The sequence below is a fragment of the Aphelocoma coerulescens genome, chromosome 11, assembly GCF_041296385.1.
Source record: "Aphelocoma coerulescens isolate FSJ_1873_10779 chromosome 11, UR_Acoe_1.0, whole genome shotgun sequence".
Lineage (NCBI taxonomy): Eukaryota > Metazoa > Chordata > Aves > Passeriformes > Corvidae > Aphelocoma > Aphelocoma coerulescens.
In genome coordinates, this window is record NC_091025.1 from 7184271 (window position 1) to 7203843 (window position 19573).

At 54.9% G+C, this 19573-nt stretch overlaps 2 protein-coding genes across 4 annotated transcripts; both read right to left on the bottom strand.

Moving 5' to 3' along the window:
• Positions 1 to 444: 444 nt before the first annotated feature.
• Positions 445 to 12001, bottom strand: MATCAP1 (microtubule associated tyrosine carboxypeptidase 1). 3 transcript variants are annotated; one of them, XM_069026646.1, is made up of 9 exons: positions 11597 to 11652; positions 9285 to 10403; positions 7459 to 7602; positions 5499 to 5683; positions 5317 to 5398; positions 3352 to 3484; positions 2648 to 2953; positions 1761 to 1858; positions 445 to 1252 (listed from the first exon to the last, which is right to left on the bottom strand). In XM_069026646.1, exons 2-9 carry the CDS (start codon positions 9285 to 9287, stop codon positions 1088 to 1090), a joined length of 1116 nt encoding a protein of 371 aa, XP_068882747.1. In that variant the 5' UTR covers positions 9288 to 10403; positions 11597 to 11652; the 3' UTR covers positions 445 to 1087. The 3 variants fall into 3 exon arrangements, with proteins under 3 accessions (XP_068882747.1, XP_068882748.1, XP_068882745.1); XM_069026647.1 differs by lacking the exon at positions 11597 to 11652 and having other exon boundaries at positions 5499 to 5617; positions 9285 to 11588; XM_069026644.1 differs by lacking the exons at positions 5317 to 5398; positions 5499 to 5683; positions 9285 to 10403 and having other exon boundaries at positions 11597 to 12001.
• Positions 12002 to 12885: 884 nt separating this feature from the next.
• LCAT (lecithin-cholesterol acyltransferase) lies at positions 12886 to 18939 on the bottom strand. Its single transcript, XM_069026838.1, has 6 exons — positions 18727 to 18939; positions 16135 to 16291; positions 15552 to 15667; positions 15121 to 15216; positions 14809 to 15033; positions 12886 to 14029 (listed from the first exon to the last, which is right to left on the bottom strand). The coding sequence occupies exons 1-6, from the start codon at positions 18872 to 18874 to the stop codon at positions 13407 to 13409; spliced, it is 1365 nt and encodes a 454-aa protein (XP_068882939.1). The 5' UTR covers positions 18875 to 18939; the 3' UTR covers positions 12886 to 13406.
• Positions 18940 to 19573: the final 634 nt, after the last annotated feature.

Below are 19573 nucleotides of genomic sequence, written 5' to 3' on the forward strand. Positions count from 1 at the left end.
AAGGATCAGGAGTGAGGGGCAGCTGGGGATGCTGTGAACAGGGCTTGCAGCCAAACTTGGAGCTTTTGGGATTTAGCCTGAGCTCACTGGAGCCACAGATTCGCCTGTGCTACCTTTGCAGGAGCTCAGTGGGATGTAAGACAAGAAGCTGTGGGGTTGGTTTGGTTTTTTTTTTTAAGACTACTCTCAGGGGGGGCATGACGGCTGCAGAGCTCATGTGTTAAGAGACCAGGAACAGCTCACGGCAGTTTTTACTTTTGCCTGCTTTGATTTACTGATGTCCCTGCCCAGTATGTTGTTTGTCACGCTCCATGACCCCTTCCAGCCCCTGACGCACCAGCTCAGACCACGCAGCTTTGCCTGTGCCAGCAAGAGGCACAGTGGGTGTTCACAGTGGTGCCAGGCTGGTTTTTGATGCTATCCACAACCTTTTGCCCACACGTCTTTTCCATTACATCACCTTTATTACACACTTTTTCCTAACATCAAGCCCAATCCCCACCCTGAGTCCTCAAAGCCAGGCAGGGTGGCTGTAGTTGGGGTGCAGAGCTGGGCGGAGATTGGTAATGGGGGATTAAAGTCCTTCCTGCTGCTGGTCGGGGACATGAGGGAAGGGGCAGCGAGCAGAAAAGGCATCCCTAGGGCAATCTGTGGGTGCAGTCCAGCCCTTATTCCCTGCCAGGCACAGCCCAGAGCCCCCAGCCCCGCCTGCTGGCCCCAAGTTAGGTGCCCGCGCAGTGATGGGAGCACTCCCAGTACCCTTCAGACGTGCCCCCATTGCAACTCCCCCAGCACAGCCTTCTGCACTCAGGGACCAGCACATCGCCCCAGCTCCACCCTTGCTCCCCCTGAACCCTCTTCTCTGGCTCCCCAAAGCCACATGGAGCCACACAGCCGTCCCCAAAGTACACAGGGACGATGTAGGGGACACATCAACACAACCACACGGGCCCTCGGCCGCGCTACCCTACACAGCGGTACATGCACAGCGCCCGCCTCGGGCTCTGCCCTCTGCTCCAGCCCCAATAAATACCCAATAAACAGCACCAGTTACACCCTTGGGGTGCTGGTTTGGAGGGGGTGCCCCTCAGTCAGGCAGCAGCTGCTCCAGCTCCTCCTCGTTCAGGCCATTGGTGGTGACAATGTGATCCAGCTGCTTCATGTACCGCTCCAGATCCTGCATGAAATGGGGGATGCGGGCCTTCTCCAGGACCCCGAATTTCTTCAGCCGATTCACATCTTCATAGGAGACCTGGCGGGAAGCACAGAGATGGGGTCAGTCCCCTCCCTCCTAAACCCTGGCAGGTGCCATGGGGGGCATCTGGTCCCCTTGCAGCCCCCCTGGCTCACCCCCCCACTGCCCAAACATCCCTCCGGCTGTGGGGAGGCAGTGGAAGAGCTGCTGGGGGCGTGGGATTTGCAAGGATTTGTGGGTTTGGTAATTTTCGGTCACTGCAAGGACAGGTGACAGCAGGACTGCTGTGGCCAAGGGCCAGAAAGGCTTAACCTGCTGGGTTAAGCCTCTTCCCAAAGGTCTCCTGCAGAGGATTATGGATTGTCCTGTCCTTCCTTGCATCCTACCCAGCACAGCCTTTCCCTGCTACACAGAGACCCGTAAGCCCAGGGAAAGGCAAAGAGCTGAAGGGCTGCCAGGCAAGGGCTGGTTTTTGGGAAGCCATGAGATCGAGGGAGCCCGAGTGAGCTTTGGGATGGGATGGTGAGATCAGCCACTCCCTGCCCACCCTCACCCTGGCTGTTACCTTTCCAAGTGCAGCCAGCAGCGGGAAGTCGATGGTCTGCCGATGGCGCAGGATGCGGAGAATCCCATCCAGGTACACCTGGTCCTTACTGAAACAGCCTGGAACAGCAGAAAATGCCTGGGAGAGGGCTCCTGGCTTCCCACGGCCCTCCACTTGCCTGAATGTTTGCTGACCACAATAACCAGAATGAGGGCACTGACCACAAGTGTGCCAGGGCTCAGGACTGCTGGATCCCAAGGGATGAGTGCTGGGGAGGCAGCTGGGTGCAGTGAGAGCCACCAACCCCACTGGATTACTCTCACGCTTCTTCCCAAGTAATTTTTTTAAGGGTAAACCACTGCAAGCATCCAGATGTATCCACAGTAATGCTCATTTTTCCTCTCCTTTGCCTGCTGCTTCCCCAAGAGCTTGTGTGAGTCGCTCGCATGGGACAGGGAGAGTGGTGCTGGGGATGGGGAGGGATGCGGGGACTGGCTGCTGTGGCTGTGTTGGGAGGAAAGGGTTAAAAGCAAAACACTGATCTGGAGGATTGCAAATTGCTCAAGTGACCTTGCACCTGGGTGGAACTCTTGATAAGCCTGTGAACAGCAGGCTGGTGATCCTCTGATCTTGTGTTCCTCTGCCCAGGTGTTGGGTGTTGCTCTGGGGTTCCCCCGATTAGCAAGGTAATGGAAATAAATTTACTCTTTGTGTTCTAGCCATGAGTTTGTGCCTGTTCTGTCTGCCTGTGCCAACTCACAACCTACAGGACTGGTGATGCTCAACCCACACAGTAGCAGAACATACCCACCCTCTGTTTTTTCTTAAAAAACAGACAAAGAAAACAAACAAATAAATAAATAAATAGAATTCCTCCCAACACTCAATTCACACCCGCCAAGTGGTACCTGGCTGTGAGGTGTCCGTCTGGCCCCGCTTTGCCCGCACACAGTACTCCCACCGGACACCAGCATCCTGCACATACTGCTCCAGGTCCTGGAAGAGGGCGGAGAAGGAGAGGCGGCTGGCTCGCTCGATGGTGTAGTAGAGCAGGGCTGCCCGCCACAGGAAGGGCTGCTTGCGGAACAGGACACTGTGCAGGCTGGCCAAGCCTTCCTCCGTGGGGTTGGCAGGCTTCAGGCTGTATTGCTTGCGGCCCTCGGAGCTGTGCCAGGGCTGGCGGGTGTTGTTGACTCCCCGGATGTAGTGGGTGCCTGGGGAGGGGGGACAGGAGTGAGTGCCATCAGCCACAGCTCCAGAAAGCCTGACTCCCACCCTACCCATCCCAAGTTGCTGGGGTTGGGGCCAAATCCCAGCACCCATCGGTGCCTGCTCCAGTCTCGGCTGGTGATGATGACATGGGACATCTGTTTGCTCCAGTGCCCAAGGGGAGGCCAGGACACAGATAAACAGGTGGGTGCCCAACACCCCTGCTTTGCACGCAGTGAGGGATCCAGGTGGCCTCAGCCCCTTCCAAAACCTGCCCAGGAGTCACCCTCGAGGATCCCTCCTTGCAGGACCTGTGGGTACTGCCTTGCCCCAGGGCGTTACCCCAACGATGCTCACAGCATCTCCCCACTCTGCCCCCCACCCACAGCCACCCCCCACTGACCTATCTCGTGGCGCAGCATCCCCTCCAGCCAGTGCTGCCGGGCTCCGGCCAGGTTGATGGCCAGCGTGGGCCGGCTGTCCTCCACCATCATCACTGCTTGGGACAGGAGATCATCGGTGAGCTGCACCACCACCTGCAGAAGAAGGAGGAGGCAATGGCCATCAGCAGGGTCTTCAATCTCAGCAGAGGCAGAGATGGTGGCAGATGGCCAGAAAAGCCCACTGACACCATGGATGGCACCATTTGGCACTGCTGCACCATCACTGGATTGTGCTGCAGCTCCCCAGAGGAATGGCAGACAGGAAGAGCCATTGGGGGTGGGGGGGATAATGAGAGGAGAGAGATCATCTCATGCGGGGATGAAGTAGCTCCTTTAATCTCTTTACAGCCAACAAAGCTGAGCAGGCACTGTGGGGGAGCAGGCAGCCTCCTCCAGCATCCCTCTGGCTCCAGCATCACCCTCCCCAGCTTGTTCCCAGGGACTCCCCACACTTCCGTGGCTACACAGGATGGGCATCCTCTGGAGACCTGCCTGGTCCCCCTTCTGCATCCCCACTGGTAGTGGGATGGGGGAGTAACTCTGGCCATCAAAACAATCCCACTCTGAACACCCAACAGCACCAGCATTGTAATGGCTCTGCACCCCCCAAGAAACATCTCCTGAAGGATCCAAGGCTCTGGCTCAATTTTCATGGATTCCTCCACAGATTCTCCCATTTGAGGCTTCAAGACATGAACAGTGAGGATGAGTCCATGCCAGTCCACCCTCACAGGAGGAACTATGTGTGCTGCCCACAATTCACAGCAGGGATGTGGGCACTTCATGTGCAGGACTACTCAGCATCTTTATACAGGCAAAACTGGTATTGTGAGAAACCTGGCTATCACAGGTGCTGGAGCCAAGAGAGCTGCCCTCCATGAGTTAATGTGCCAGCCAAACAGCACTTTCTGACTACCTGACTTCAGATCTGCAGCAACTCAAAGCGGCAGCATCACCAGAGGAGATGGCCCCTGGGAACTCTTGCATCAGAGGTTTGGCAGTGGCAAACCTCAGGATAGCAATCAAAATCCCTTACATACTTATTAACTCCACAAACCATCTATCATTTCACAGCTGACACTCTTCAGGATGAAAACACATGCACGTGTTACTACATGACAATTCTTCTCTTATTAAAAAAAAAGAGAGGAGACTGAATTGGTTTGCTTTAAGTCAGATTTATTATTATTATTATTATTATTATTATTATTATTATTATTATTATTATTATTATTATTATTATTAATTATGAAAGCCAAAAGTGCAACCTAACAGAGTCCACTGCTGGGCAAACAAACAGCATAAAATACTTACAGTGCAACTGCTTACCTGGGTTCAAATATACCAGCGTGGAATGGAATCCCTCCAATGCTGAGAAGAGTTGCCAGTTCACCTCTGACTCCTTGCGTAAAACCAGCCATCCAGGAGCAATGGAAAGGGACTCTGGGCATTGCCAGAGACCACAGCTTCTTACACTGCCCACTGCAGCCCTTCTCCTGCTGCAACAGCCCATCCTGCTGAGCAGCACCACTAGCCTTGTTTAGGGACCCTCCAGCTTTGCAGATACAACCAGGGCTGCAATTCCAGCCAAAATCCTTCTCCTGGAGCAGCAGCATCTCTCAGTCTGTGAGCTCTCTCATTCTGAGCAGCATCCTCAGTGCATCCTTGTGGTCCATGCTTCTGCTCAGCTTTTGTGAATGCACTGATGGAGAAAGAGCTCATCCCAAGGAACCAAGAAAAGGCTTCTGGTGGTCCCCACGGCACCGGGGTGTAGGTTCCTGTCTCTCCCCAGCAACCTGGCACTGCTCAGGACCTCTGACACTGAGCAAGCAGCTCAGAGGTAGAGGGACACCACTGATGGGATCCCAGGAGACACTGTTTAGGCTGACAACACTTAACCCCAGGGATTGCCATGCAGCACTTACCAGTGGGGCCAGATGGTTCTCTGCTGCAAGCTGTGAGCCCACTGAAATGCATATGGAAACCTCCAGCAGCATCACGTCTGTCCTGAGTCAGAAGAAAAGCAGAAGAGCTTCAGGATCTGCAGCTCAGACCCCAACAAAGCAGCTTTTGAGGGCACAAAGTTAATTTCAGCATGAACACTTACCCAGGAGCGCGCTGCCTGCAGTGCTGGAAGCGAGATCCTGCCTTTGCTGATCGGTGCTGGGGACAAAGGGCAGCTGCAGTGGCTGCCACCAGCCTGGCCACGCTGCCTGCCAGGACTGCCTGTGGGCAGGGATGCACCAGCTGCTCGTGCTCTGGGCTACTGCTATCCCCACACGAGTTTCTTCTCTTTTAAGCAAGCCATCACGATTAGTGCATATCAGGGAAGCAAAGGGCACGGCAGAACAGACAGGGCACAGATGGTGAAAGTCAGGAATCAGAGACAGAGGTGCAGGGAGGGAAATACACGCCTGAAACCACCCAGTTCCCCGACAGGGTGTGAGATTATCAGTGATGCAGAAGTTTCAACAAGTGTTGGTCTTGTACAGGGAGCAAGCTCTGCCAACATCGCTGTATCGAGGGCAGGTGAAACCCTTCTCTCTTCCCTACCCCAGACACATCCAGCAAAATTTCCAATGGATAGAAAGGAACAAACCAATGCTTTAATTGTTTTAAGAGCACGTATCAAAAGTTCCAGATAAAACAGCCACACTGATGTGCAAACAGTGACTGAACCCTGCATTGCCTTGAATCACAGAATGTCCTGAGTTGGAAGGGACCCACAAGGTTCATTGAGTCCAACCCCTAATAGCTCTGAACACAGAGACAATTACACAGGGCTGGAAGGATGCCAGTTGTACACTAATATGTAAGAAAATCGATGGCTTTCTGCCTAGCCAGAGCTCAATTAATGGAGAAGAGAATAGCTGAACTTAATCAATTAATAAACCTGAGAGAGAGAGCTCAACTATCAAGTTATAAGTGCAGGTCTGTAAGACTGGCAGCTGCTTGGCTGGGTATTGGAACTGGTTCTGGGCACTCAAAGGCAGATGAATCATAGGGAAACATCTGCAGAAATCCTTTCTGTCCCAAGCAAAGGCTTAGGAGGACCAAGGTGCCAAATCCACATCCCAGGAACACCTTCACGAGGCATCAGGGCTAACCAAGGGTGCTTGAGGAGGAATGTCCTTGGGCAGGAGGGACCTCAGGGGACCACTCATTCCTGCTTTTGCATACATGGAATGCACTGGGTACCACTGGGAGAGGTGATGCTTTGGAGAAATGCTCATCAATAACCCTCTTTGGAGACAGAGGTGAAAAATCAGAGGTAGGAAATAGAGTCTGGCCAAGCAGCCCCACACCAGCCAGCACTGCACAGTCCCTGCCCTGCAGCCAACAGCCCCAGGGAGCCATGCAAGCCAACCCATGCAAAGCCAGGTCCAGAAATCCTTCTCAGACCTTGAACCCAGGACAGTGGAAGTGTTTTGCCCACACCTTGCTGGCATAAGGGGAAAAAAAAGCTCCTTAATGGCAGCTGTGGGATGTCCCATGCTGGATGCTGTGCGGGGTGCAGAGAAACCAGGTTAAGAGATGCTGAACTTCTCCCCTGGCTCCATCCCACATGGCTACTGTTGTATCTTAACCACGTATTTCCCAGCCTTAAAACCCGAGCCTGGGGTTTCAAAGTACCACAATGCAGCACATCTTGCAGGGCAGCAGGAAATCTCTTCCCCTGGCTTTGCTTTAGGACATGTGGGTTAAGGCAGCTGTCGAAGTCTGCCCTCCCACTGCCAACAGCAAGAGATGATTTCCTGACAGTAATTGATGCCTCATGCACATGGCAAAAGGCTCCTGGCATGGCCACGCAGTCAAGCAGCAGCTCCTCCCTCTCTCTCGAGCACAGAAGGGAGATACACATGGAAAACATCACAGGAAGTTTGTGGGGAACCAGCACCCATGTCCTAAAGCCAGGGTATGGTGAAGCTGGAGGTGAAAGGACACCACTGCTCGGAGGAGAAAAGTTTCCTCTTTGTAACCAAAACATTTCTTAATCTGAGTCCTTTTTATCAGAAAATAAATATTTTTCTGTATTTTACAAGTGATAAAGGAGGGACACGGATTACCTCTCCCACACAGCCTTCCTTCTGCATGTACTTTCGGATCACAGACCAGATCTGGCACTTGCTCAGCAGCCTCCCGCCCGTGGCGACCTCGAAGCTCTCATAGGTCCCGTACTTCTCCAGGACAGTACGAATGATCCTGATGGCCTGTGGCACGCAGAAAGTACAAACATAAGCACAAACACCTCCCCACTTATAAATACACCCTAAAATCCCACGTGCAACAAACCCAGTGAAGATAACCCCTGATTAACGCCTCTAAAATGTGATGTGGTTTTGCAAGATCTAAAAAACCAAGGAGACTGAGCCGGCTGGAGGTGGCCACCAGGACAGAGGGACACTTCACACAATCAGCATGACCCCACAGCATATTCTTTCTGCTTTTTGTCACCCTTGCAGGCATCTCTTGTGGGAATGGGGCAAAGCAGAAGCAAAACTGCACCATCGCGGTGTGGTTAAATCCATGATTATTTTCAATCTTTTCTGCTTTCAGTTCTCCTTGCAAACTCTGGTGCTTGCACAAAGACCTCTGGCTTCTCAGCTTGCTTTTTACTCCCAGAGTTTCTTACTCCAGGGCTAAATTCTAAGCTCAGCAGTGATGCTATTCATCACCCTCTGCAGTGATGCTGCTTCAAACAGAGTCTCAGCACCACCAGCCTGCTGCACACCCAGCAGCCTTCTAATAAAAGCATCACGTGCTCCATTATTCACATTAACATTTATGGAGCATCTATAAAATATGAACATTTATTAGCACATTTCCTCCCCAAAAGGTGTGTTTCTATTGTGGATATTTTCAAGCCATTACTTTCTCCCGTCATTGGAATAGATATTAATATATTAATATTATATTAATATTATATTAATATTATATTAGTACATATTCCAAAGCAGATGACTTTCAACCAGTTCTGGAGGTTTTCCAGCAGTTTTACTGCATCTGCAAACCTGGATGGGCTGCTGCCAAGCTTCCCAGCCCAGGACCAATTGTTGCCCCTCCCTAGTCCCTGAAGTTACCCAGGATCAGGAGATGGATGCTCACCACCAGTACTGGTGCTCAAATCATTCAACACCCCGTAAGACAAGAGGAAATGGCTCAAGTTGTGCCAGGGGAGGTTTAAGTTGGGTATTATGAAAAATTTCTTCATGGACAGGGTTGTCAAGCACTAGAATGGGCTGCCCAGGGCAGTGGTGGAGTCACCATCCCTGGGGGTATTTAAAGTATGTAGATGTGGCACCTGGGGACGCAGTTTAGTGGTGGGATTGGCAGTGCTGAATTAACAGCTGGACTTGATCTTAAGGGTCTTAACCCATCTAAACAATTCATGATCCTAAGAGGGGCTTTAGGTCTGCATCTGGTCAGCAACCTCCTCTATCCCTGCAGAAGGTCCTGATTTTCCTTCCCTGGACAGTTTTCACAGCTGGTTTTTATTCTCAAATCACTTATGGTGTCTTTCCAGGAGAAGCTGTGCATAATTCTTCTGTTGTCTGTTTTGTTTTCTGGGGGGTTGGGGTGCAGTTTTTTGGGTTTTTTTTTCTGAATAATCAGGCTCATTTTTACAGCACTGTGTAAAAACACACATTTTTACAGTACCTCCAGCTGACCACGGCAGAAAAAGGACCTTTCATCCTCCCACCTCTGCTCAGCCACTTGCTCTCTCTCCTCCCAGGGGACCCAAATCACTGAGCCAAGAGAAACCAAGCACAGCTGGTGCCCAGGAGTAAGACAACCAAAGAGTTCTTCCCCAACCCTCAGAGCACATCCTGGCAAGCAAAATTCCTGAGATTCCAAGTTTAATGTTCTGAGCATCCCCAAATCATGCACCCACCATATGCAGTGGGATAACAAATCCTCCAGCCCCAGCTCTGTGCTGGTACCACTCAAATTCACACGACAAACCAGGGATGTGATCTCCAGGATGATGAGCCTCCACGGGGCTGGAAGAGTCCTCCTGGTTTATTTAAGTTTTCTGTTAAAAAAATAAAATAACCCCCCAAGTACATGCAGAGCACATGCAGGGAGCTGGTGTTGGTTTGTGTGCTTGTGTCCAAGGATGCTGACTTAGCAAAACGTCTCATTTATTTATGATCAATGAAGGTCTTTGGAAAGAAAAGTAGTTTATAGAGCTAAGAGTTAGCTGGCAAGGAAAAATGCTTCCCAAAATAAGAGACTGGAAGGAGGTTACTGCAGGGTAAGAGCAAAGGAACAGTGCCATGAATGCTGTCCCATCGGACCGTCACCGGAACACTTGGAGAAACATTGGCAGAAACACTCAACACTTGATATCTCTTGCAAAAGCTTTCACAATCCACAGTGGTTACAAACCCTTAATTCCACTCATTCAAAGCACTGCCCAGAGAAAAATAATCTGAATGATCCATCTTTTACTCTGCTGCAAGCCAGCTGCACCAAAGGAGAAAGCACAGGGTGAAAGAGCTCTGAGCAACTCATTTAATGCACGACTCCGGGAGTAAAACACAGGAGGGAAATGCCGAAAGCTGGCGAGGTCTGCAGGCGTCAGAGTGTCTCCCCTGCAAGAGCCTCGCTGGCACCACTTTATCTGGGGCAGAGGTACGGCACACACCAGGAATGACAAACTGCTTAGAAAGCTGTTTACAGAAAGGGCCTGAATCATCTGGATAATAATCCAGGCAGAGACACAGGCAGTGATGCGGGAATAAGTAAACATTCAAAGAACAATAAATAAATCAGTGAAGAAGTTGTTATTTGAACAAGGAATTCCCAACTGAGAGGTGCAAAGAAACACCTCTGGCTTGCCAGTCTGAATTCAGGATAAGAGGGGGTTTTTATCTGCTCACTTGTTTATGTGGCAGAAAGGATGCTCTTCCCTGAGGCAGGATGCTCACTCCCAGGTGCAAACTGGTTTTGGGACACGGCCAGGCTCCCAGCTCCAAGCAAGAGGTGAAGGCACAGAGCAGCTCTACTCCTGCATCCACAAAAGGCTTGTTTGTGGGCAGAACACCCTGAAAGCACACTCCTGCCTCTTCTCTCCTGTTAAATGACCAGGAGCTGTTTTCTCAGTGCCATCCCCATGGCAGAGAGCAACTCATAAACATTTCAGTAGGGTATAAGCCATGGAAACAGTTAAGCAAAATAATACAGACTCCTTAAGTGGAATCTACACCAATTAATATCATTACTGACCATGTTTGCTGATGCCTTAAGGATGCTACCACACTGGACAATGTTTAGGCCTTCCCAAAAAAAAGCCAGACTTAACCGCCAGGTCATTCAGGCTAAGGACCACTTCCCATGCTGTCACCCATGTGCTCCAGCTCCTTCAGAGTTATTTCTACAGCAGCAAGTGCAAAAACATACCAGGCAAGGTGTCCCTGATGGAGCACAGCTGTCATCATAAGCAGGAGCCAGTTCGATCATAGAAACACAGACTGGTTTGGGTGGAAAGGGACATTTAAGATAATTTAGTGCCAATCCTCCTCCATGGGCTGGGACAGCTTCCACTAGACCAGGCTGCTCAAAGCCCCATTCAGCCTGGCCAGTGGGTATGGATGCTGGCAGCATCACCCAGCAACAGCATGACCCATGTCACCCACGGAGCATGTACCATTGCTGCAGGTAGGTGAGGTTACTAAGAACAGGTTTAAGAAATCATAGGGTGAGTGTGCTGAAGGCAAGATGCAAAAGGTGTTAAAGGGAGAGGGATCAGGCAGCAGCTGGGAAGGAAAACACACACATGGATAAGAGGGAATGGCATTAAATTGACAAAGGGTGAGTGTAAGTTGGACATTAGGAAGAAATTCTTCCCTGTGAGGGTGATGAGGCACTGGTACAGGTTGCCCAGAAAAGTTGTGGCTGCCCCATCCCTGGAAATGCTCAAGGCCAGGTTGGATAGGACTTGGAGCAACCGATCTACTGGAAAATGTCACTGTCCATGGCAGGGTGTGTGGGATAATTAGACGGTCTTTAAAATCCCTTCTAACCCAAACCATTCCAGAATTCTAGGACCATGCACCATCTCCTGGCCAGCCCCACCACGGAGCAGTCCCACCAGGACACATCCCGCTGCCATCCCTCGCACCAGCCCACGGGCCGGCTGGGGTCCCTCCTTTCTCTTCCTCCTCCTTCCAGGCCGAGCATCCTCACCCGGCCCCGCCTCACCTGAGCCACGAAGCGGTCGGAGGCGGCCCCGTACTTGTCCAGGACGGCGGCGGGCACCGGCTCCGCGTACTCGAACTGCGGGTCGTAGGCGAAGCTGGCGCGGAAGAACCGCTCCCGCTCCGCCTCCACGTTCCGCGGCCGCAGCGCCACGAGCAGGCAGGGGCTGCGCCGCCCGCCGCCCTCCTCCCCGCGGCCCCGCGCGATGTGCGGCAGCGAGGCGGCGGCCCGCAGCCCCCCGCGCCCCGCCGCGCCCTCGCTCCGCCGCGTCCCGGCCCCGGTTTCCGAGAGGCGGCGGGTTCCCCGCGGGCAGCGCGGCGCGGGGGGCGGCGGCGGCGGCGGCGGCGGGGAAGGGCAGGGGCAGAGCGGCGCGCCATGGCCCGGCCCGCCGGCCGCCCCCGAGCCCATGGCCCCCGAGCCCATGGCCCCCGAGCCCATCGCCCCCGAGCCCGCGGCCGCGGCCTCCAGCGCGGCGGCACCGGGGCTGCGCCGGCTCCGCGCCCGGCCCCGCCCCGCCGCCCCGAGCACGCGCCGCCGCCCGCCAATCGGCGCCGCGCCCGGAGCGCCGCGGCCAATGGGAGGGGAGCGCTGCGGGAGAGCCCCGCCCCGCCCCGCCCCGCCCCGCCCCGCCCCGCCCCGCCCCGCCCCGCCCCGCCCCGCCCCGCCCCGCCCGCAGCCCCTGAGCCGGGCCCGGCCCGAGGGCTGCGCTCCGCGACGCGGGGTCGGGGCGGTCCTGGCAGCACCCCCAGCCCCGGCAGCACCGCCAGCCCCGGCAGCACCGCCAGCCCCGGCAGCATCTCCAGGCCCGGAGGCCCAGCTGGTCCCGGTTGCACAGCTTGCCCCGGCGGCATTGCTGCCTTGGTTGTATGGCCAACTCCGGCTGTGTTACCACATTTGTATTGCCGCCCCTGGCTGCGTCGCCAGTCGCAAGCTGCATCGCCACCCTGTTTACATCTCCAGCCTTGGCTGCGTTGCCATCCCCCAGTTGCGTCACCAGTCCCAGATATATTTCCAAGGCCAATTATATTTCCATCCCAGTTGCTGTGCCAACACCAGTTGCATCATCAAGCTCCAGTAGCATCACCACCCCTGGTTATGTCACCAACCCCAACCACACTGTCACCCCCATCATGTTGCCAGCCCTGGTTGCATCCCCAACCCCAGTTGCATCATTGGCCCTGTGGTTTTTCCCAAAGCCCCATCTCCTGGGGTGCCTGCAGGCAGCAAGCATCTCATGTTTTGGTTATGGCTGACTTCGCCACCCAGCTCTGAAGGACAAGGCAGGCCTAGCATGCAGAAGCAAAGTGTGTTTATTGTTTTGTAAATCTGCTGATTTCAAGTTGGTCTTGCCCAAGGAGCCTAGCTCGCTGCTCTGTGAGCCACACCTACTGCACCACCACCGTGCTACCTCTGTGACCACCTGGTAAGTCAGAGCTTGCTCTTGTTATGTGAGTTGCTCTGTCCCAGGCGAGCAGAAGGCACAGCACCGCTGGTCCACAGCCTCTAAAGTGCCTAAAAATGGCTTGCTAGTGACAAGGGCTTGTGCGTACGCTGGAATTCACGAGTGTAATGTTAATGAGCTGGCAGCATGGTTAATTATCCACCCACTAGTGGGAAGTGACAAGCCTCTGAAGTAAAATAAATCACCATTCCCGAAAGAAGAACCAATCACTGTGGAAATGGGTGCCAGCCCATCCACCTGAGCTCTTGGTCTTGCTCACTTTCCTTCCAAACTCAGCTCCAAGTCCTTTGCTCCCCTGCACGGCAGTTTGTGGTGCCTACCATCATGGAGGGAAGCTGGCCCTCACTCCTTTCAGTTCTTTTTAGGCTCCTTAAGGACCTTGTGTTCACGTAGGATCTTCCCCAACTTCCCAGCCTCTAGGTTGGATCTCGCCTGCCCTGGCTCCCCCTGCTCCTCTTGGCTCCCTAGCAGGATTTCATTGATATAACTGAGTGTCAGGTTGCTGAAGACCATGTTGAAGTGGTGGGCACCTCGCAGCTCCTGGACGTACACCTTCTGCTTTTGCTGGTTGCGCCATCGCTTGCACAGCTCCAAGCTGCGTGTGTTGACACTGTCGTCTCCATCGCCATAAATTATGTCCACGGGGTCCTCATAAGGGAAACGCTCATCATAAATGTAAGTCTCTGCGGTGGGGAAGCCCGTGCCATAGAGGCAATATGTGTCCACCCCAGGAGGGGGTAAATCCTTCAGCAAGTCCTTCATGTCCTCCCACATGTACCAGCCATCCTCCAGGTTGACGTCGGTGAAGAAGCGCTGGTAGTCACGGTAGGTGTAGTTGTAGAAGGGTGTGGAGATGAAGACATGGCTCTCGGGCCAGGCCAGGGTTGTGGGGAACATCCAGGGGCTGGTGGTGGTCATGCGCTGCTCTTCACGGAGTTTGATGTTGGACATGAGCGGGATGCCCTGTTCGTCACCTGCGGGACACACAAGGGCTCATCACAACCAGCCCCGCAATGTCTCCTCACAGACGGAGCCTTTGGGCAGCTGGGCTGGGATCAGCCCTCCCTGCAGTGACTCACCACTGTCTCCCGGCCTTCTCCAGCTCAGCTCTTCCCCTCCTTACCCCTACCCTGCCCATAACCTTATGTCCTCTCCTCACCTCCCTGGCTGCAGATATCCAGAACAGCCTTCCAAACTCTTCTCTCCACATCTCTAGCTGCTTGGAGGGGCTGAGTGGAGACAAACCTGGATGTGTGATGGCACAGACCAACACAGCCCTGAACATTCCCTGCAAGCCTGGAAACTCCACACCTGCCTGCAGGGACAGGAGGGAGCAGAGCCCAATAGTGGGTGGCCAACTTGCATGTTACCTTCAAGCCTTGGCATTTTTGGTATGTCTGGAGTCCTGAGTCCATGGAATGACCTCAGGTGACCTTAAAAATATCTCTGGCTCTTGTGGCAACAGAGAAAAATTTTAGCAGATGACTTAAGGGTGATGCAAGGGGCCAGATGTTAAAACCTTCAAGCACATTATTTTTAATCTCATGCGTTTTTGAACTGGTGACTTGTAGATGTTCTGGGCTGTCAGCATTAGGCAAGTGATTGTGGCTTTCTGGGCTGCAAAGAAGCTAAACAGGAACTAGGTCCCCCACCTCTTTTCACCACCGTGCCCTTTCCCTGCCCACCACCACCCTATCACTTCTGCAGGACGGAAAGAAAACAAAGAGGTGGCTGCACAGAAGGAGTCACCCACCGGATGCCAGGATACGCAGGGGCTTGACAGTGCCTCCCCAGGGGGCACCCAGGGAGATGAACCCCCCAATGTACTGATCTTTCCAGGCTTGGGTCTGCTGCAGCAGGAAATAGAGGACATGCAGGTTGCCCATGCTGTGCGCAATGAGGAAGACAGGTCTCTGGTACTCGTCGTGCATCTCCTCAATTAGCACCTTCAGGTTCTGGAAGTATTCGGGCTGCTCCTCTGTGGACAAGAGGGGAGCATGATGGCATGAGGGTCATCCTGCTTCCCTCTGTGCATGGGGGGCCTGGCCACAACCCCCAGACTTACGGGGTCCAACCCTCCAGTCGTAGGGGGCTGCCCGAACCGTCTGGTCTCTCACGTAGCCATTGTTCACCAGGTTCTGCACCATGGTGTGCAGGTAACCTGTGGGCAGAGGCAACAAGTGGGAATTAGGTCTGTGGTCTTCTCTTGTCAACCTTTTTCCATTCTGGTCCTGGTCATGGCCAAAATGTTCTCTGGTAAGCCCTGTAGCTCAGTGGCTCCAGACGGACATAGTGACTCCGTGCATCCCATTGAGTACTGGGGTCAAGGATGGGGTGGTCCCTGCCAGCAGGGAGTGTGTCCCCAAGGCTAATGTCCCTCACTCCCAGTGCCCTGGGCTCTCTGCAGAACCAGTCCCTGCTGGACGCATGGGGACACCTCCCCATTTGCAGGGAGCACGTGGGATTCCCAGACACCCTGGCCTCTCCTCCTCTCACCTGCCAGCTTGCTCTGATCCAGGTATTCCACAGAATAGGTCTTGCCAAAGCCAGGCACGCGGATGTGCACCCCTGGGGCATTGGACATTTTCCGAGAGGTTCGGTTGTACACCACCCTGTGGGGACAGGACAGGAGGTGGCAGAAGAGCCATGTCCCCACGGGGAACATGGGGCTGGGGTGGAGATCACTGGGGAGCAGCTTGGACCTGGCCGTTGCCAAGCCTTGTGTGGATGTGAGGTGCGCTAGAGCACAGCCAGTGTCCATGCTGCTCGCCTGGCATCCCGGGACAGGAGGCTCTGGCACAACCAGCTGCCACAGCCCCCTCACCCTGCAGCCCTGGGCAGGGTGGTAGCATTTCCAGTGGGTGCTCAGGGTGGTCTGCCCGGGCTTGAGCGCGTGGCAGGGACACAGGAAAGGGACAGACACTCAGAGCACTAGCCAGTCACTTGTGTTCCCAAACAATCCCATGGTCCTCCCATTTTTTTCCATGTGTGCTAGATCATGGCCAGGGGGAGGAGAGGGGAGGGAGATCCCTGGTAGGTAATTTCCCCAGGGAGCTCCCAGGGTAGGGTTGGATGGTACCTGGTGTTATCGATCCAGCAGTCAACTCCCACTGGCAGAAAGGTGTTGAGGTTGAGCCAGATGGTGAAATAATCCTCTGTTTTGCGGTAGCACATCCAGTTCACCACATCTGGCTTGTCCAGCTTTGCTTCCAGCTGGTTCCCAAGACACCCGGGCACTGGAGGCACCGCAGAGGGAGAGCAGAGCCAGTTACAAACCCCATCCCACTGACCCTGTGGGCCTGCCCGACCTGGCACTTACCCAGCCCCCAGGCAGTGCTCCCCTGGAGTTGCCTGGCTGGGGATGGCTGGGCACCTGCTGGAACAGCATCCCTGGAGAACACCCCGCTCTGCACAGGAGAGAGGGTGCTTGGAGCTGAGATGCTGGGTGAGCATGAAAACAATGCTAAAAATTCATCCTTGGGAACCCCTAGAGCTGCCTTTCCATGGGGTGACCCCCAGAGCTGCCACCCTTGGCTCAAACGTGTGAGTCCCCACCAGCACAAAGTACCCTAGATTATTTCCCCTCTCTGGATGGGTTTCCACCTTCCTCTCCTTGCTGCAACCTGGGGGAAGAAATCGGTGCTGCTTGGGGCTGCCCATTCCTAATGCAGTCCTGACAACTCCTCCTAGTGTAGCAGGCAGCTCAGGGATGCAGTGCTCCCAGGGAGAGTTTCCTGAACTTTAAACCCTCCATACAGGCTGAACAAGGTCTCTGAAATGGTTCGGTGCTGAGTGGAACTGTACTCTGTGGAAATTCCGTGGGAATAGTGTGTGGGAAACACAGCACAGCTTTGAGCAAGTTCGTTTGTGAGCCCTGGCCTCCCTCAGTGGATGGTAACAGTCACCAGGGTGTTTGGTCTGCCTCTGGGAGCTTCTGTGTGGCTCCCAGCAGGGATGGGACACCCATCCTGCTGCTACCCTGATCTGTGTGCCTGTGCTGGGAGAGCTTTCCCAGCTGTGTGCAGGAGCCAGGAGCCAGCTCCTGGTGCCAGCACTGACTGTGAGGGTGAGGACAAGAGGTGAATGACTGCAGGGGACATTGAACCTGGTGGAATGGGAGCACCAGGTGACAAATCCCAAGGCCCCAACCGGTCCAAGGACTTTCCTGCAGTACACAGCTGGTGTGAACCGTCAATGCCTTGTGCCATGCTGGAGGGGAAGGAGATGGAGCAGTTAACCTTCCTCCACCTGCCTCACAGCCCTTTCATGTCTGTGGCATGTCCCCAGGGTACAGGGAGGGTCTAATCCTGTCTTCAAAGCACCTGGATGGGGATCAGGCAGGTGTAGGAGAGCCCTGGTAGGGAGTGGGCAGAAGGGACTTCCTTGGTCAGCAAGAGGAGCAGGACCATGAGCGGCTCTGATGGCTCCTGAAGGTGCACAGCCAGCACGCCTCTGCCCCTGGCACACAGCACTGAGCTCTGCCTCCCCTTCCAGAGGACATTAGGTAATTATTAAGGGAGATCTGTGAGGGCAGAGGGGTTATCAGTGGTCCCAAGGGCACTGGGGGTTTCTGGGACGCCCGGGCCAGGGGGATGGGTTACTTGCGGATGCTGAGCGGCACAAGGGGCAGCCAAGCAGCACAAGGGGCATCTCGGTCTGGCTGGGCGTGGGACATGGCCTGAGGCTGGTACTGGGGACAAAAGGAGATGCTCTGACCATCACAGGTAATCCTGAAAAGAGGCACCTGGTGACAGTGACCCGGGTCTTCTGACCAGCCCCAGGACACAGATGCCTGCACCCTGATGCCCCTGAGAAGGGAGTTTACAGGGTCAGCCCTTGGCATTGCATTAGGGAGGGGTCTTCTGCTTTTTCTCTTCTCTTTTTTTTAAGGGGAAACGCCTCATGATTCAAGAAAAAGGAGGAAAACCCCAACTGTTCTCAACAGAGTTTTCATGGCAAAAGCTGAGCTCAAGTGCCCAGTGATGGCACGGGGGCAAAGGAAGGCAGAGCCATGCAGCACAGAGGCACCAGCTGGTGGCGGCTGCTTCCACCTCCCTGAGATGATGCCCCCACATCTCCTTTAACCTCCCTGTGCCCCTCTTCCTGCTGGCTTGCCCCCAGTCGGCGTGGGCATTGGGTGGGATGTGAGATGGATCCTCTTTTGCAGCAGCAGAGGATGACTTAGCCATCACCAGGGAATGAGAGAAGACACAGGATGGGGTGGGCTTCAGGAAAGTGAGAGGTGGTGGATGCACCCACTGCACCAATGGCAGCCACTCTGGGAAGTGGCCGGAGAGGTTGTGCTGCAGCCCCTGTCCCTCTGCCACCAGAGTTCCCCAGACCCAAACAAGCCCTAAAACACCCTGTGAGCCAGGTGTGAGATATCAGAGACCCATTTCTGGGGTGCCCAGTCTGTCCCCTCAGCTCCAAAAACTCTACCTGGGCATGGCCAGCCCTGTGTCCCTATCCCAGTGAATGGGAGGGGACTGGAGAGCCGTGTGACACCCTCATTTGGTGGCTCCAATCCAGCCAGCCAAGAACCATCACAGCCAAAACCCACTGAGTCACCAGCAGAGCAGCACCCCAACCTCACCATCTGCTTTGTGGGGCTGTATGGCAGCCAGGGTGCCCACCCACACCCCGCATGGTGCCCACGCTGGCGCGACCTTACCGAGTACCACGGGCGGTGTGCTGTTGGTCGGGGGAGCTTCTGGGGTGGTGGTGGGTGGGAAGAGGACATTGAAGAGCCAGAACTGGGACGTGGGCTGCAGGAGCAGCGACAGCGTCAGCAACGCAAGCCCGGCGCCGCTGTTCCCCATGGCAGGCTCGGCCGGGATCCTCCGGGCGGCTCCAAGCCAAACAGCCTTTTATAATTTTTACACAGGTTCAGCCAAGAGGCACCCGGGCTGGAGGGGAGGGGAGAGCTGCAAGGGGCTGGCCATGAGGAGGAGGAGGGACGGGGAGGGACTGAGGACTGGCCTTATGGGCAAGCCATGGCCTGTCAAAACCAGTCCAGGGATTCCCAGGGGTTCTTTCTGCCCCGAGAGCCCTGCTTAGGGGTGCTGCACGTTGAGCAGCTTCCCGGTGCCTCGGTGTCCCTTTGCTGTGTTCTGGGGAGGTGGCTGCCACGTTCTTGCCCCTGCATGGTTCTCTAGGGGTAACCCCCCAGGGCTGCTCACTCCCTGCCTCGGTGAATACAACCCCTCTCCACTCCTCCTGTCCCTGGCAGGGGATGCTGGTGCTGCCAGTGTGGCTGGGTGGACCCCAGGTATCTGGGAGAAGATAGAGGGGTTGGGATAGGAAAAGACATATCTGGGCAGCTCCTTGTGCCACATGGCAGTGCCACATTCCCCAGTGCCACCCTGGGCACTGCCCCTGCCCCATGACCCCCTGCCCAGGCTGCCCCATGCAGCATCCTCCCAGTATCCCCTGGAAAGCCCCCTCTGTGACAGTCCCAGCTGGGGGAAGCCCTTGCAGCCCCAGCCTGCACTGGGTACTGGGGACCCTCAGGGACCAGA